The sequence below is a fragment of the Tetranychus urticae genome, chromosome 3 (genome assembly GCF_039701765.1).
Source record: "Tetranychus urticae isolate SD_2017Ah chromosome 3, NJAU_TeUrti_SD_1.0, whole genome shotgun sequence".
In the NCBI taxonomy this organism is placed as follows: Eukaryota; Metazoa; Arthropoda; class Arachnida; order Trombidiformes; family Tetranychidae; genus Tetranychus; species Tetranychus urticae.
The window spans coordinates 9,950,840-9,967,885 of record NC_142960.1 but is presented as its reverse complement, the minus strand read 5'-3'; the positions used below and the strand labels follow the sequence as shown (position 1 = coordinate 9,967,885).

Here is a 17,046-nt window from a genome sequence, read left to right as displayed (position 1 = left end):
TAACGGTCTCTCTCGAGTTTCAACAGACAAAATGATGGAGAGTAAAATGAGGGAAGCAGCCAGGCAATAGCTAAACATGAGCTGGTAAACTTCACGTTTAACCGAGATGAAGCCAAGTGTGTGAGTTCCTATGGCAAAAATAAGGAAAATAACAGCATAAACAGAAGCAGCAAATACTGAGGCACCACCGAAATCATCATGATTGGAATGATCATTGATATAAGCGAGAACAATGGGAATTAGTAACAAACAGATCATCACATTTATTGCTAGTAGTAAAAGTATCACATATTTGATAAACAACCATCCAGAAGAAAGATGATAGTTATTTGGTTTATTGAGCCAGGTATAAAGTAAAGCCATTTTTAAAGTCTTAATCCCGTATAGGCACCAATATTAATGATAAATCCGGTAGATAATATTCAGGAAACACAAATTACACAGGTTGTTGAAATGTTGGAGAGATGCTGGTAAAGATTGTTGCAGGTGAACGATGACAAGTGGTACACTTTGTAGAAAAGGTCTAGGAAGAAGTTCATTTAATAGTGGAAGAATATCGTCAAGAAATGTTGAAAGGCACTAATAACATGATAATAAATAGAACAAAAAAACACAAATTAAACGCAAAAAAGTTAGAGCAACTCAAAAAAATGGCGAAAATGTGAAGACAAAAAGACACTCTTTTCACTGCACAACAAACTTTGACTCATGAGATAGAGAGAGCTAGTGAAGACAAAACCAAGATACAAGATAACAAAAGCTGTTGCTTTAGATTAATCTTAAGTCATTTAACTAACCGTCTCGATAGAAACTCTCATTGATTCCATACATGAGATGTTGATTGCTCAGCGTAATAAGTTTAATAAGTTACTTTTTTCCATCATCATCTTCATTTTTCATTTTCCTCTCAGTTTTCTCGCTCATTTCAGTCTTTCTTTTCCTAGTTTCCAGTTCTCACCACTATGTCTTTCTCCTTCTCTCTGTTTCTTTGCTGTTTTTAGGTTGAAACCATTTTGTTTCAGTCAGTGTTTGATTAAGTCAAATGATAAAAATTATCAAATCACTTAGCACTTGTGCTGCCTTATTTCATCATTGTCTTCTCCTTCTTTCGTATATTCTTATAAAACTGATTGTTGCTTAGTTAAACTATCAATTAGGGGATCATTTGATTATTAGGATGGATTATTTAACATTGTATTTCCAGAGGACTGTTACATCGTTTATTTTCATCTAATTTAACGTCAATTAACTGTTCTAAATGTTTACATTTAATGTAAATATGTTTCATTTACTCACGGATTTACTCATGCTTTTTATTTACAACTGATTACGACCATAACTAACCTTTGTGGCTTTTCCTGATTTTTAATTTCAATCAATCTCAGTCTATTCTCGATGAGACAAAATCAATGTAACTCTATTGAAGTTATTTGGTAATACAGCTCATGAATAGCGTAACTTGAAAACAGGGTAAATTGACTATTCACGTAAGTTCTGTACATGATTAGTGCCAACAAATGATTTGAGAAAAGATTTTGTTAGTTAATACGGAAATTATGTTTGTTTGGTTGATAAATCTGTGTTTAAACATGAATTGTCAGCTATCCAAATTTCCTCAATTGATCTGATGATTACAAACATAATAGACATTTTTCAAAGAAACTTGAGAAGTCAAACAATATTATTGAAAGAGTTATCATTAAATAGATTGTTTAAGTTGATTAACACTGAAATCATATGTGATTACGCGCTCAGCTTTTGAAATTTATTGAACTTGATTGCTGGAATCAATAATTGAATCCTAAGCTATGCAGAAACAATAAAAAAAGAATTCATGTTTTCCGATAAATTAAAAGGTTGATAATAATAATCTGAATTACATATGACAATAGTGATTGTGAATTAAACTCCTGCATAGTGGATAAATTGATAAATCTACTCTTTTGTTATTGTCTACCAATTCAGTATAAATAATTTTGACATTATAAGGTTATTATTTGTTTCAATTATTACTATGAGAGGATAACTTTCCTTGTAACATAATGATATTTTTACAACTATTAACAGTTTTTCTGGTTCTAAACATTTCATTAGCAAATGATTGTGTAAAAAGGACTTATACAGCCGATTCGTTTGTTTGTGTTTGTGATGCTGATAAATGTGATACTTTAGATATTCAGAAAACTGTCCAACCTGGTTATATTGCAATATATGATTCAGACCAGAAGTCAGATCGTCTTGATAAAACCATTGTACCAGTTGGTCAATTAAAGAGTCGATTCGATCAGACTAAAAGCAGCCAATTTACTTTGAATGTAAATGTTACAGATTTAAAGCAAAAGATAGTCGGATTTGGTGGTTGTTTCACTGATGGTGCAGTTATCAATATTGCCAGTTTATCGAATGATTTGGTTAAATCTTTGATGTATGATTATTTCGGTGAAAATGGTCTTGAATACAATATTGGACGAGTACCAGTTGGTGCATCAGATTCATCAACACATGCTTATTCCTTGGACGATACTCCATTTGACTTTACTCTATCACATTTTGCTCTTGCTGAGGAAGACACTAAATACAGGGTTAGTACATTTTAGAAGCATATTTCTTACTGCAATCATGTTTTGACAACGATTTAAACTTTAATCTATTAATTATATAGATTCCATTGTTGAAAGTAGCAAAAATGTTGAATCCTGAATTCAGAGCTTTCGCCTCTGCTTGGTCATCACCAACTTGGATGAAAACTAATCATTTATTCCATACTGCTGGTGGATTGATTTGGAAACCTGGAGATGTTTATTATAAACTTTGGGCTCAATATTATGTCAAGTAAGTTTTAGAAAAGGTTATTAATTTTGGTCATTAAAGTTGATTTCTTTATAATCTTACTAATTATCTTTCAGATATTTAAATGCTTATTTGGACCAAGGAGTGAAATTTTGGGGATTAACCACTGAAAATGAACCAATCGAAGGAACCAGAGGACTTCCTTGGGGAACTCTTGGAATGACTCCAGAAGATATAAGAGATTTTGTGAAACTTGACTTGGGACCAGCTCTAAAAGCCGCTGGTTGGGGCAAAGATAATCTAACCATAATGATCAACGATGACAACACAGAAGACATTGAAAGTTATTCATCGATCTTGCTTGATGATCCTGAAGCAGCACAGTATGTAAAGGGTATTGCTTATCATTGGTACACCAGAAACTATCCATCGTCATACCAAATTTTATCAAAAGTTCATGATAAATATCCTGATTATTTCATATTCTCATCAGAAGCTGGTAATGGAGGAGTTGGTAAGTATGAATTAATATAATGATTTTATCAATTATATCTTTTAGACTAATTTAATTTCCAATTGTTTCTTTTCTGTAGCTTCTGAGCATTTAGGTGATTGGGGACGAGCCGAATCTTATGCCATTGATATACTCGAAGGCTTACAACATTGGTCAACTGGTTGGACTGATTGGGCTTTAGCTGTTGATACTGCTGGAGGACCTAATTGGGCTAAAAATTGGGTCGATGCTACAATAGTTGTGAATGCAACAGCACAAGAGTACTACAAGAATCCAATGTATTATGCATTAGCACATTTCACTAAATTTTTACCAATTGGGTCGACTCGCGTTGGATCTAGTGTAGTAAATGCTCCAGCAAATGTTCATACAACTTCGTTTATAACTCCTGATAATACTTTAGTATTAATCTTGTTGAATATGGGCAATGATAAAATTGATTTGACAATCAATGGATTTGCCAAAGTACCTGTTACAACTACACTTAAACCAAGATCCATTCGTAATATGCTTATTGCATTGAACTGAAATGTTAAATAAATGAACATGAAATAACTGCATAAATTATTATTTCAAATAAAACTAACAATAAAGAGAAGAAAATCAGTGACTTTTCAGATATGAGATACAATTGATCATGCATTCGTCAAAAATGAATCATGGTAGAGTCAATTGATGGTAAAATGGTTGAATATACAATTGAATATTCAATGATAAAAAATACTGAACTCAGGATTGCTAAGTGACTCATAACAAAGAAGCTGTGGAAATATTAACTGACTGATAGAGTTTTTTGAGAAATGAAAAAATTATCAATCGAGAAATTGAGAATTATCAAAAGATTTATCGAGAATTATCGAGAAAATATATTCAGATTGTGATGCATATTAATACAGTATTTCCACGTATAAGTTGGATAAAAAATAAGCTCCTTCTCTCTTATTACATGTAATGCCCCTTTCTGCTCTAGCAAAACATACTACAGAAACTTATACGTGAAAATACTGTAATACATTAATCGCAAACAGTTAGCAATGACTAGGAAACATAATTTATCAACATTTTTTTGTTTGATTTGACCTTTTTGAGCAATAATTTGACCACATTTGACCTTTTTTAGAAAACAAGCGTCCAGTAGAAACGCTTGTTTAAGACTCAATAGTGCATCGATAAATCAAAGCTTTTATCGATAATTTCTCGTTGGCAATATATCGAGAAATATCGAGAAATTGATATTCTCGCAACTACTCTACTGACTGATAAGACTGTTAACTTTCATATGTTGCGTTCTGCATCTTTGGGGTTTAGTGTTCGAACCTCGCCGAAGTCCTGGTACTCGAGCGTATACAGTAAAACTGCTTATCCAGGGTTCAGCCCCCTGGCCTATCCCAACCCCTATCCTGTGGATTCCCAGCTCAGCTGGATAAAGCCTAGCGCCTATGGGTCGGTAAAACACTTAGGTAGCAAGAGGTAAAACGACGCCTTACGAAAAACAATACAACCTTTGAGAGGTTTTACTGTAACCTTATCATCACCATAAGTTATGATAATGATAGAAACAAAGATATTTCATCATTACATTTGAACTTTATTTTCCTCAATTTGGCTACATTTCAAAATTAGTCTCTAATAAAATCAAAGATTATCATCATGAACAATTTGTTAATCATAGTTTTTTTCAAACCATACATTTCAAACATTTGTGACAATTGTTACTAGTTTTTTATCCTCACAATTTTATATAATAATATAACAGTTTATCGGTTGTTTACATGAAACATGGTAAAAATTGATATTCTTTGAAATTTTCATTTATTTACTTGAATATTTTTTTATGATAACCTTTTCTATACAGAGAGTATTTATCTATTAATAAATGGGATTCATGTGATGGTGTCGTAGAGAATGTAAAAACGTCTTCTCACTTGCAAACTTCAACCATGGTTTATCTGTGATAATAAATTAAACTTTTCCAAAAAAATTAAAAGATAATCGAGATACAATTGAAGGATATTCTTTTATTCCAAGTTCATGGTGGAGGAGATTTTTATGGCTCATCCTCCAGATTCGCATGAGAATTACCTGAGAAAATGGGTAAACAATGTGCCTGACTTGAAAATATTCTGGCTTGGTGAAACCTTGAAGCAAAAGTTTCCGACCAGTTTACATGATGATCACTTTAAATCCAAATCTGTTTAGACCCTTGAAAAGTCTTTGGTCCAAGTTCAGATGAGCAAATTGAATATTTTAAAACAAAACCTCGTTGATGCCGAAATCAGTTGGATCGCGTTTACGAGCAATTTGGATACATAGTTTCTTCATTTGATTCCATGATTATACTTGATTAGGTAGTTAAAACTATTGGTACATACATCGAAAATTTAAAATAACTTTGGTAACCGGTGGATCCAAAGTTCAAAGAGATAAGGACAACTGAATTGGCCCGTCATCTATGATTCCCAGTCGAATAAAAAAGTCTACACTTAATTGCGTTTCATGCTCATTTAGATACGCATGAAACAAAAACGCCAGAGTCATGCGGTTTTCGCGTCCAACGCAACATCACTTTTTCTTTTGGTTCAGAGGTAAGATTTTTCATCTTAACGCATGTGTTAATTGGGATTTTGGGATGCATGATTTGCATAATTTGGGAATATGATTATGAGAGTTGATGATGATTATGATGATGTTTTGGTTGATTCTTTTTCCCCTGTTTTCTTGTGGTATAATTACTAAAACTTGTTGGTTGGCAAGACCATGAAGTGGCCAAGCTAAGTCACACAGCACATTTTCACTTGCCCTTGCCTTTACCAGCAGCAAATGAAGGATATTGATTCGATATTTCACTACCAACTGTAGATGAACAGCATAAACATTTCCACCTTCATGGTCACTAAGAATAGTGAGGAATAATCTTACAAAATTAGTAAGCTTTTCATTCTTAACATATCAACAAGGCAGCTGATCGATCCTTATTAAGATCAGCAGTCCCCGCTGATGAACCATCTCAACAAGGATTATTGGTGAATATTGGATAATATTCAATATTACAAACTAGTGTTGCATGATACCCGAAAAAAGCATTTATTGAAAGAACAATATTTTTTCAATGAGTATCGATACTATTGAAAATGCTAATATTATAAAATATTGTAAAAAGGATTGTAATATCAATGAGATTTGGAAATTATCATCTTGCTTGGTAGAGATGAGGACATGATAGACAAAAAGTCCAATTGTTTAGATACCTCGTTTTAGCCTTTTTTATGATTTCACTAGTTATTGAAGAGATTTTTTCGCTCTAGAAAGAAGTTATTAGGCTATTCTACTGTGAATGAAACCAAATTTTGCGAGTTTGATGCTTTCGCAGCGTAAAAAGACACTAAAATGTCAGACATATCAACGAAAAAAATATATATCGAAAGGAACAATACTATTGGAGAAAGTATCGATAATATTACTCAAAAATATAATATTGCTGCAACACTATTACAAACAGTAATAGCTGCAGCAAATTGAGACATAGGATGAAGATGAGCTGGGAAATTATTTAACATTGTTACTACATGAGCAGGTAAATTTGGTTTTCTCATGGTATTACTTCACCAGTCAGTTAAACTAAGAATAATCCTTTTGGTAAATGATCTCGACATTCAGGAATTGAATAACTTCTGGGCCTGATATCTTCTCCAGGGTCCAACTAAGAGGTTTCAGTAGCCAATACTTATATTCCTCTCATATGTACTATGTATCATATCTACAGTAACTTCACCAACAACCTTAGATCCATAAACTGCTCGTTATGTACGTTATAACTTGATCATTATGTTTCTTATTTTACCAATTTCAATATCATTCGGACTCGAGACTGGAAGACCAATTATATGGCTCATTATTAAGGAATCAATGATCAGCTTCTTCCATTTTATTGTTAATCTTTTCATCAGTTTTTGCTTATTAAATCTATTGTCCTGGATGCTGTCGCTTCGATGTTCACCCAATGTTTATCCTTCATTCCTCTTTTACCGAAGATGTATCCAAGAATCTTTAATTCTTCTGCTTCATTTAGACTAAGTTTTTCTAGGTAAATGCGTTCTCCGGTAAACTTATATCCTTGTCAGTAGTAAGAACAGTGTCTTTGTTTGTTCAATTTCTAGATCAATGGATTTCAATCCACTTTTATTCAATCCACTAATAACGGATGCCATTGTATCTTCAAATTTTTTGATTCTCGTTGTTTCGATGATGAAGGATATGTCATCAGTATATGTGACGGCTTTAACTTTGTGTTGCTTGAATATTTCGTTGATCAATTTTGTCGTGGCGATAATGTAAAGAATCGGTCCTAAAACAGATCCTTGAGGAACTGCAGTTAATTCATCTTTCCATCTTGTCTTGTCTCTGTCTTTAATGATTGTTTTTCTGTCCGATAAAAAGCTTTCAATCAGCTTCAGAGTTCTTGGGCCGATGTCCCATGTATGTAATTCATTCAATATTGATCTTCTATTGATGTTATCAAACGCATCTTTTACATCGACTGCAATTAGTCCAATCTCCTTTTCTAGGTAAAGAGCTGAGGATCTCTGTTATTGATTCGTCTCTACCAATATTGCGTTGATAAGCAAACTGATTTATCCATGTTTCTTACGGTGATGCATTTATTGTAAATTTTATACCTCAGTGGTTAAAGAGTCGGTTTAGTTTGAAAGTGATTGATAGAGGGTTCGTATCTAGTTAGAGGATTTTTTTGTTTCTAAAAATTTAGACGAGCGCTTAGCGCGCATCAAATTGCATCAGCGCAAAATTTGCGCTAAATCTGAGACTTTTATTCGGTGCACATTTTCTGGCGTGTATGCCGCCTTCGACTGGGTCAATACCGTTTTTCGAAATTTGCTTTATCAACTTATAATACTTTGATTGCTTCCAACTCACTTCTGTCCAGTCCATCAATTGTGAGAGTAGGCCATTTTGCCTATTCACTTTGACTTGATCAAAAATTCCTTTACTTCAAGTGTATTATTTCGGATGGATCTGGAAAATTTATTTTCAAGTTTCCCAACTGAAAATGTAATAATGAAAAGTAGTAGGAAATGAATTCAAAGAAATCAATAATCATGAAACTTTCACACCGCTACGTGAATATAAAAACTGTGAGCAAGGTTTTAATGATCTTTTGCACTAAAACTCTTCAGACTTGAATAATAAATTTTCAATATTTTCACATTGTTGTAATAAAAATACATTTTTGAAATCTTTTAAGTATATTTAAAGAGTAAAGAAGAAGAAGAGATAGCTTGCAATAAGATTCAATGAGAAGTTTAGTTAGCTGGTGCTCAACTAGAGGCGTTCAAATTAGTCACTTTAGCAATCTCTTTCAATTTAATTTTAATCTAATTTTTTTATCTAATCTCTTAAAAATACCTTTGAATTACCTTAAAGCGCCCTCGACAGAGTCACTTTTGTAAGCTTCACAAAATTGTATTGAGAGAAACCTCTTCTCCTTTACTCTTAGTTTTATATCGAAAGTAGCAAAACTATACTAATTAAAATTGTAAATGGCTGTGCATAAATCGAAGAAACATTAGACACATGAGTAATATTGGATGATGAGTTAAGAATACATTTCCAGTATTTCCTTTATCACAAATGTTAAACAAACGGCAAGGTAGTCCAGGACAATCTGAAGCTGTGAAATTTTTTTCACATATGTTTTCAAGTGAAATGCAATCATCACTGTTTATACCATTATCGCATCTAATAGTTTTATAACCACAGCAAGAAACTTCGTCTGATTTATCAGCACAGTCTGCAAACTCATCGCATACCCTATATCCTTCAATACAATGAGTTTTATTCAAAATACTTTTATTCTTGCATGTAAACTGTCCGCGAATGCAACCATCATCTTTAGTCGCTGTAGGAAAACAAGAGGTAAGTTCAGGCCGATAAAATTGAATAATTGCTCTCACCAAAAATATTCAACTCAAAGCTTGCAGAATCATTGCCAAAATTATTGGATACCAGACAAGAATAATTAGCAGCATCGGAAAATTCAAGTCGTACGATCTCGATTGCATTTCTTTTAAACTTTATCTGTAATGATACAGTAAGAAGAAGAATATATTTGTACTAATAATATAAAATTATGTAACTTTCGTAAAATACGTTTTAAATTAAAGTAAAAGCGATGAGTACATGTATATGTATCAAGTAAGAATGAAAATCACAACAAAAAAAACTTACACGATCCAATGAATTATTTTGAAATAACAGTTGACCATTTTTGAACCAAGTAATATTGTAAGAAAAGGTTCGACTTGCGAAGGGTTTACATTTCATTTTAGTTTTTTCTCCAACTTGTTTATTGATATTTGAACAAGCTTTTTTGTCAATCTCAGGAGCTGTAATAGCTAAAACATTAAAAAGGTAAAAATGTACATTAGTAATGAATGAATAATGGCAATACAACTCACCATCTTTTAAAAAAAACTTACAGAGACAATGTACAGATATGCGATGGTAAAAAATACAAGAAATGAAAACATTTATGAAAAAACAGTTATATAATACATCCATGATTAATGTATTAATTAAAACACATTAGACTTGAAGAAGAAAGCGTTTCTTGATGGAAGATTATTTGAAAAAAAGTGGTAACAGTCTGGATCAGGGGACAGAGGGTGGGCTTTTACACCTGTTTCAATGGTTAAATTAAATTGTATTATCCAAAGGCTAATGTTTTTTTTAAATGCTGAAGATAGAATAGTATCTCACAAATTAAAATTTAACTATAATTAAATTCAATTGTAATTGAAATTAAATATTAAAATATAATTGAACACATAAAAAATAAAACCAAACACAGATGAGTTGAGAGTTTCGTCTGATTGTCCGATGTCGTCTGACTTATTGTTTCCTTGCCTTTAGTTTAATTTGATAAACATGAGTTTCCAATATTGTTTGTAAGTTGAAAAAATTGCATGAGAAAAAACATCAAGAAGTCAATTTTCCTAAACATTTCAATTTAATTTCACCGCTTTAAGTTGGACAATAACAATAAAAAAATGCTAAAGCCTATTTTTACACAGGAGTTATCTCCTTGGATTCAATACTTTGATAGATGATACTTGATTTCATTGGATGAACAGCTGCTGGCGGTTATTTTGTTTTGTACTTTCGTTGGTGATAATCACAATTATATCTAGAATTACTGATTTAATAACAATATTTATATGAGAAATTGAAGAGAGTTTTCAGTTGATAATTGTATTTTCCTTTGATCAACTTCCTCATGTTTGGGTAAACTTTCAGTTTTTCACACAAACACTGAATTTTAAACACACGGATTAAATTATATCATTTATTAGATTAATATGGTTAAATAACGATTAACTTTTAAACCTGTGTCAAATATAATGTCCAATTAATTGAAAAAACTAAAATAGCTCTAATTGAACTCTAAATGAGAGCTCAACATGAGATGGTACAAGAAAAGCACTTCGAGTAAAAATAGTCTCGAAGCCTAATTTTACAATGAAAAAGTACAAATAGCGATTTCCTTTTATTGCCTTTGTTATAATACATTGTCAGTATTATAAGAAAACAATAGATGGAGTAACAAGAGGAGCTTTATTAAATTCGAATTATTTTATTCATTTATTTATCAAGTTTAAGTCTTTTACAATTGTGACTCTTTTTTTTCAAATTTTCAAGTGTTTTCTTTGAAAATGTCTTCTAACATTCCTCATCTTGAAGCTATGAAAACAACCCTTTCCATGTTACGGTCTGTAGCTGTGATGGAAAGTGAAAGAATACAAAATGAAATAAATTTTATGAAAGTGCTAGTGAACAAGTTAAAACAGCTAATAAAGAGAAAAAAGATTTCATCAACCAACAAAAACTTACTCTTGAGAAGCGTGAATTCCGCTTAAAAAGATCTGAAAATATTTCTGTTGAGTTAGCAAATCGTATTTTGAAAAGCTTACCTGATTTTCCTGAGAGATCGAGACGAAGACTCAAGATTTTGGATAAACGACTGATGGGTTTGCTGATTAGAGAAGGATACATTAAATCAAATTTTGAGGATTTAACTGATGAAAATGTGAAATTACAGGTAGAACCTCTAGAAGTTATTATCAAATCCTTTTACTTTCAAAATATTGATACATGAGACAGCATATTATTGTAAATTGCTCAATTTTCTGTAAGTAAAAAAATTCTAATAAAAACTGAACTACTTATTTATAATAAATTGAATAATGCTCATAATAATTTGTCTAATCGTGATCTTAGTAACCAAAGACTGGCAATGTAGTAACAATTACTGGTACCTCTATGTTTGATGTTTTTTAAATGAATAAATTAAATTTAAAAATATTGATAAATATTTTTTATTTTCTGACAAAAAAAAATCATTTAAGTGAATAATAAAATTTAATGAAAGCAACAATTATCGAACCCAGAATCTCCGTTGTTACTCTTACACCTTTAACCACTGAGCTAAGCTTCAATTCACATTTTACACATTTATACTTTTGTTTCGAGGTCTCAGTTGCATTGGATGAGCCGGCGTTAAATTTTGTCTTCTCTTTGACCTTTTTGTGGCTCCAATTTTTTCGTGGAGTATTTAGCTCCGGTTGACTAGTAAAATCTTTATATTTAGGAAGATGTTCGGCATATGAATCAATGATAGCTGAGATAGATATAGCATAGTCTTGAAATTGTCCATCAACACGGAGACATTCTTTTTTCAATTCTTTAGCACGTTCGATTTTTCCTTTCAACAATAAAATAAGAATTGCTTGTAATTTGGCATTTTTAGCTTCAGAGATTTTTATAAAAACAATTTATCAATTTCTCTTCCTCATTTGAATCCCATGGTAATTTGATGAGTTGTGGGACCAACTACGATTCCTCACATGAAGCAAAAAAATTAATCAGTTCTCCATTAGTCTTTTTCTTGGAAAAAAAATCTGCAAATAGACACTTTGAACTTCTTTCACTCATGATAATCTGTAAAATAAAATAAACAATCAGATGATAAAATAAAACAGGTTAAATAGAGAAATATTAATACAACTCAGTTGTGAAAAAAAACTCACTCATAGAAAATGATTAACAATTGTATTGAAAAATGTATTGAAAACTTAAATTGCTGCAACACTACTAAAAGTGTGTTTCAATCAAGCTGTAAGAAATGCTTGAAGCTTAATGAGCTTTATTGGACAAAGATAAATCAGGTTTAGATAAGAAAAAAACATTAAACAACACCACCTATGAACCTTGATTATGATTTAATTTAAATGACCAACGTTCAAAATTGAAATTTCAATAATCATACAGTTCAAAAAAAACTGACAGACAATAAATTGATCGTAACTCAGTCGTCGATTAAGCAAATAATTTGAACCAAAAAAGTAAGTTAAACCAAAGGAATACTTACCAAAATATATGTATCAGCTTCTTCGGCCTTCAAAGTTTATACATTTACATCAGTGAAAGCAAAGAACTTTGGACAAGCAAATTAACAGTAAAATTTAAAAATGGCTGAGTGGCTCAAACTCACAATCACCATCACAACGACCATCTACAATTTTTCCTTGCAAATTTGAAAGTTCTGCATCTTCATTGTAAATAAATAAAACTTTTACTAAATTCGGGAGCAAAAGCTCTTCCTCTTGAATTTCTCTTGAATTTTGTTTCACATTTTAATCTACCACCTTAGACTGGAATGGTATTCTGCAAGACTTTTTTTCATGTAGTACTCCACGGAATCCTATTAGGGTGAGGCGCCAAACTATATCTGGATTCAAGATTCTCTCTACTTTCTGGAGCCCTGTAATCTGAAGACGCGCTTTGATGACGATTGAGTGCTTTAAAGAGGAGAGGCTTTTAAGCTTTAGCCAACATTTATAACGTCCATTACTTGGATAATCATTATCTCTGGGAAGGCTAAGAATGAATAAAATGAGAAAATTTGAATAAATAAATAAAACGATAGCTAGATAAAGACACCATAAGTATTAAAATAAAATTGGCAGTAAATTTCAAATGCAACTAAAAATTGTATTTTAGGCAAATCTAACAGGAATGTTGAAAAATTAGAAATGTCAGTTAAACCAAAGGTATACTTACCAAAATATATGTATCAGCTTCTTGGACCTTCAAAGTTTATACATTTACATCAGTACAAGCAAAGAACTTTGGACAAGCAAATTTCCATACACAATTATTTTTATCCCGCAATAACGGTAAGGTGTCTAATGTGGATCAATAACCACGTAACCAATATTGGTATCCATTATAATACACCACAAAAGTGTCCACGACGGATATTCGATGGTCAACACACGTTGAGAGCACATTGTATTTCTAATACTTGATTTATATTAGCAATAAAACACTCGTAAATTTTGGTAACACTGGGTTCAAAGAGTATTTTAATATTAAATTAACAAATTCAATATAATCAAAAAATTAGGTTAAAATTAAAATTGAAAGTAATTGACTCATAAGATTTCTGAATCAGAACTTGTGATATATTCTATAATAGAATTATTCTATTACATTACCGTTATCGATATTTTGATCAAATCTCAATATCGATATCGGAAAAAAATGAATATCATCCACTCTGTAGATCAGAGTCATCTATGGACTTTATAATAAATTAGTCTATTATGTAATCAATATGATTTTGTCTTATTGCCCCAGACTAAAAAGGGGATGAAGGTATTAAATAATCTAATTTAAATTATTTGGTCTATCTCTTATCAAAATCAAATAATTGTTATTTTTATTGTGATTGAGTCTAGTAAACCAAAGACTAACAACTTCTCGAGTTATGGGCGCAATAGTTCCACTTTTCTTGCCTGGCATTTTGCTCACATGTGAAGGTGTTTATGGAAATATCGTCAAATGAAATTATCAAACTGGCAAAATGAAGGTTGGTCCAATTTTACAATTTTTTATTTCATGTTGAATTTTCATTTATTTACTTGAATATTTTTTTACTTATCATGATTTTTTTATGATAATCTTTTCTATACAGAGAGTATTTATCTATTAATAAATGGGATTCATGTGATGGTGTCGTAGAGAATGTAAAAACGTCTTCTCACTTGCAAACTTAAACCATGGTTTATCTGTGATAAATTAAACTTATCCAAAAAATTAAAGACTCTAGCTGATGCAACTTATATACCGTTCACCTTTAACCAAGCATAAAATCCCTATGCAGATTTTAACTTGAGAGTTTTGTCCACAATTAGATGAGAACATTACATTGGCTAAGAAAAGAAAAGGTCGCAAAAAATGAGAAAATGAAACGATGGATTCAAGCAAATCTGTTGCTTTCTGCTCAATGAGATCTGAAGAAAATAGCAGAGAGAAAAGCAAGATTCTTTATTTGCTGGAAAATCAATTTCTGAGAGGAACCATTCATTTGGGGAACCATCTGTATCTCAAGGTGCAAATGGCAAAATAAAGTGAAACGCATCATCAAATTCATGTTCTGTAAATGGCTTGAAGAGATCCTAAACATTGTGAAACAATAGAAATTGGCCTAAAATTACGATAAAATTGAAAACGCTTTTTTTACGATGATGCGGTTTACAAAGTAATAACAATTGCTCTGGAAAGAATTGCAAAGAATCCACTTGAATCTTCAACTGTTCCTAAATGGTGCTTTGAAAATATCGATTAATGAGTTTAGAAATGGCAGATCACAACAGATTTTAAAATTTTCGATTTAAACTTATACCAAAAACTTATCAAGGTTCTAGCCAGATCTGGATTCGCAAAAATTATGGACTATTCAAAAAGAATCTGTTCCGCTTGGAAAAATCGGCGTTGACGTGGTTCTTCACTCTCGTTTAGTCACCGATAAAACTTGTGCTTATACTTTGATTGCTTCCAACTCACTTCTGTCCAGTCCATCAATTGTGAGAGTAGGCCATTTTGCCTATTCACTTTGACTTGATCAAAAATTCCTTTACTTCAAGTGTATTATTTCGGATGGATCTGGAAAATTTATTTGCAAGTTTCCCAACTGTAATGAAATGTTGAAAAATTCAGATACTTTAAAGGTACATTCAGAAGCTTGTGATTTTGCCTCTTCGGACCCTAAGTTCACTGGAATCTCTGGAATCTGTTAAGCGGCTCTAGAAGTCTTCAACCTTTAGCTGGTGTTGATTTTGATACATTGAGATGAGCCCTTCTAAAAAGATTCAATTCCTGCTTTAAACTTGATTAAAAACTATGTATACAGACCAAAAAACACGAGCGCATAAGGAAATGGTTAATAAGTGCCTTGCTTTTGCGTTTTTAAAAATTCATATTTAAATTTACTCAAAAAGCTTCTCCAACCGAGACATCGACCCATTCATCACTCATTCAACTTGACCAAATCTTTAACCACTGAGCTATTATTACAGTTAAACCTTCATTTATTTTATTGCCTTTGTTATACTGTCAGTATTATAAGAAAACAATAGATGGCGTAACAAGAGAAGCTTTATTAAATTCGAATTATTTTATTCGAATAGTTTCATTTCACTTTACTCGTTTTCCGTCAAAGTCTTTTACATTTGTGACTCTTTTTTTTCAAATTTTCAAGTGTTTTCTTTAAAAATGTCTTCTAACATTGAAGCTATGAAAAAAATCCTTTCCATGTCACGGTCTGTAGCTGTGATGGAAAATGAAAGAATACAAAATGAAATAAATTCTATGGATGTGGCATTGGACGAGTTAAAACAGCTAATAAAGAGAACAAATGATTTCATCAACCAACAAAAACTTACTCTTGAGAAGCGTGAATTCTGCTTAAGAACACCTGAAAATGTTCGTCTTGCGTCAGCAAATCGTTGCTTTAAAAGTTTACCTGCTTTTCCTGAGAGACCGAGACGAAGACCTAAGATTTTGGATTATCGGTTAATTTTTCTCCTGTTTACAGAAGGATACATTGGACCAAATTTCAGCAACATAAATGATGCACCTGCAGAGGGAAATTCAAGTGAGAACGAAGTTGAAGAATTCCAAGTTCATGAGTCTCCTGATTCTCCTGGTTCTCCAGAATATTCTGATTCTCTTGATTCTCTTGATTCTCCAGAATCTCCAGAATCTCCTGATTCTCGCGAATCTCCTTACTTTCAAAGTATCAGGTTTCCCGGAATGTTTTTACGTTTTTACTAAATTCATTTAATTGTTTTGATTTTTTCCAAAATACTTGATTTTGCTTTTTTTGCTTTTTTTGATACATGTGACACCATATTATTGTAAATTGAAATTAAAAACTGAACTACTTAAATATAATAAATTGAATAATGCTCATAATGAAATTTTTGTCAATTCTTAAATTCAATTCAATTGTTAAAATTGAGGTTCAAATGAATTTTCAGACCTCTTTTTGGCCGTTAGATTCAAATGAAATTAAGTTGATTGAAGTCATTTAAAGTGGCCATTCAACAGCTGTTAATCTTTTTGTATCACTTTTTTGCAAATCACAATGATTCTTTGTCCAATCGTGATCCTAGTAAACCAAAGACTAACAACTTTTCGAGTTATGGGCGCAATAGTTTCACTTTTCTCACTTTATGCCATTTTGCTCACATGTGAAGGTGTTTATGGAAATATCGTCTGAATGAAATTATCAAACTGGCAAAATGAAGGTTGATCCAATTTTACAATTTTTTATTTCATGTTGAATTTTGTTTGTTTGCTTTTACGTAAAGGGTGTCAAAGGA

The 17,046-nt window shown here is 31.7% G+C and overlaps 1 protein-coding gene across 1 annotated transcript; it reads left to right on the top strand.

The window, feature by feature from the left end:
* The first annotated feature begins 2,004 nt into the window (after positions 1-2,004).
* On the top strand, positions 2,005-3,868 carry LOC107370665 (putative glucosylceramidase 4). Its single transcript, XM_015938631.3, has 4 exons — positions 2,005-2,582; positions 2,663-2,832; positions 2,907-3,304; positions 3,384-3,868. Exons 1-4 carry the CDS (start codon positions 2,043-2,045, stop codon positions 3,830-3,832), a joined length of 1,557 nt encoding a protein of 518 aa, XP_015794117.2. The 5' UTR covers positions 2,005-2,042; the 3' UTR covers positions 3,833-3,868.
* Positions 3,869-17,046: the final 13,178 nt, after the last annotated feature.

Excerpts from the sequence above, each read along its gene's own strand:
- LOC107370665 (XM_015938631.3), top strand. The coding sequence starts at position 2,043 with ATGATATTTTTACAACTATTAACAGTTTTTCTGGTTCTAAACATTTCA. Across the intron at positions 2,833-2,906 it reads TGGGCTCAATATTATGTCAA|ATATTTAAATGCTTATTTGG; the intron begins GTAAGTTTTAGA and ends ATTATCTTTCAG. Across the intron at positions 3,305-3,383 it reads AGCTGGTAATGGAGGAGTTG|CTTCTGAGCATTTAGGTGAT; the intron begins GTAAGTATGAAT and ends TCTTTTCTGTAG.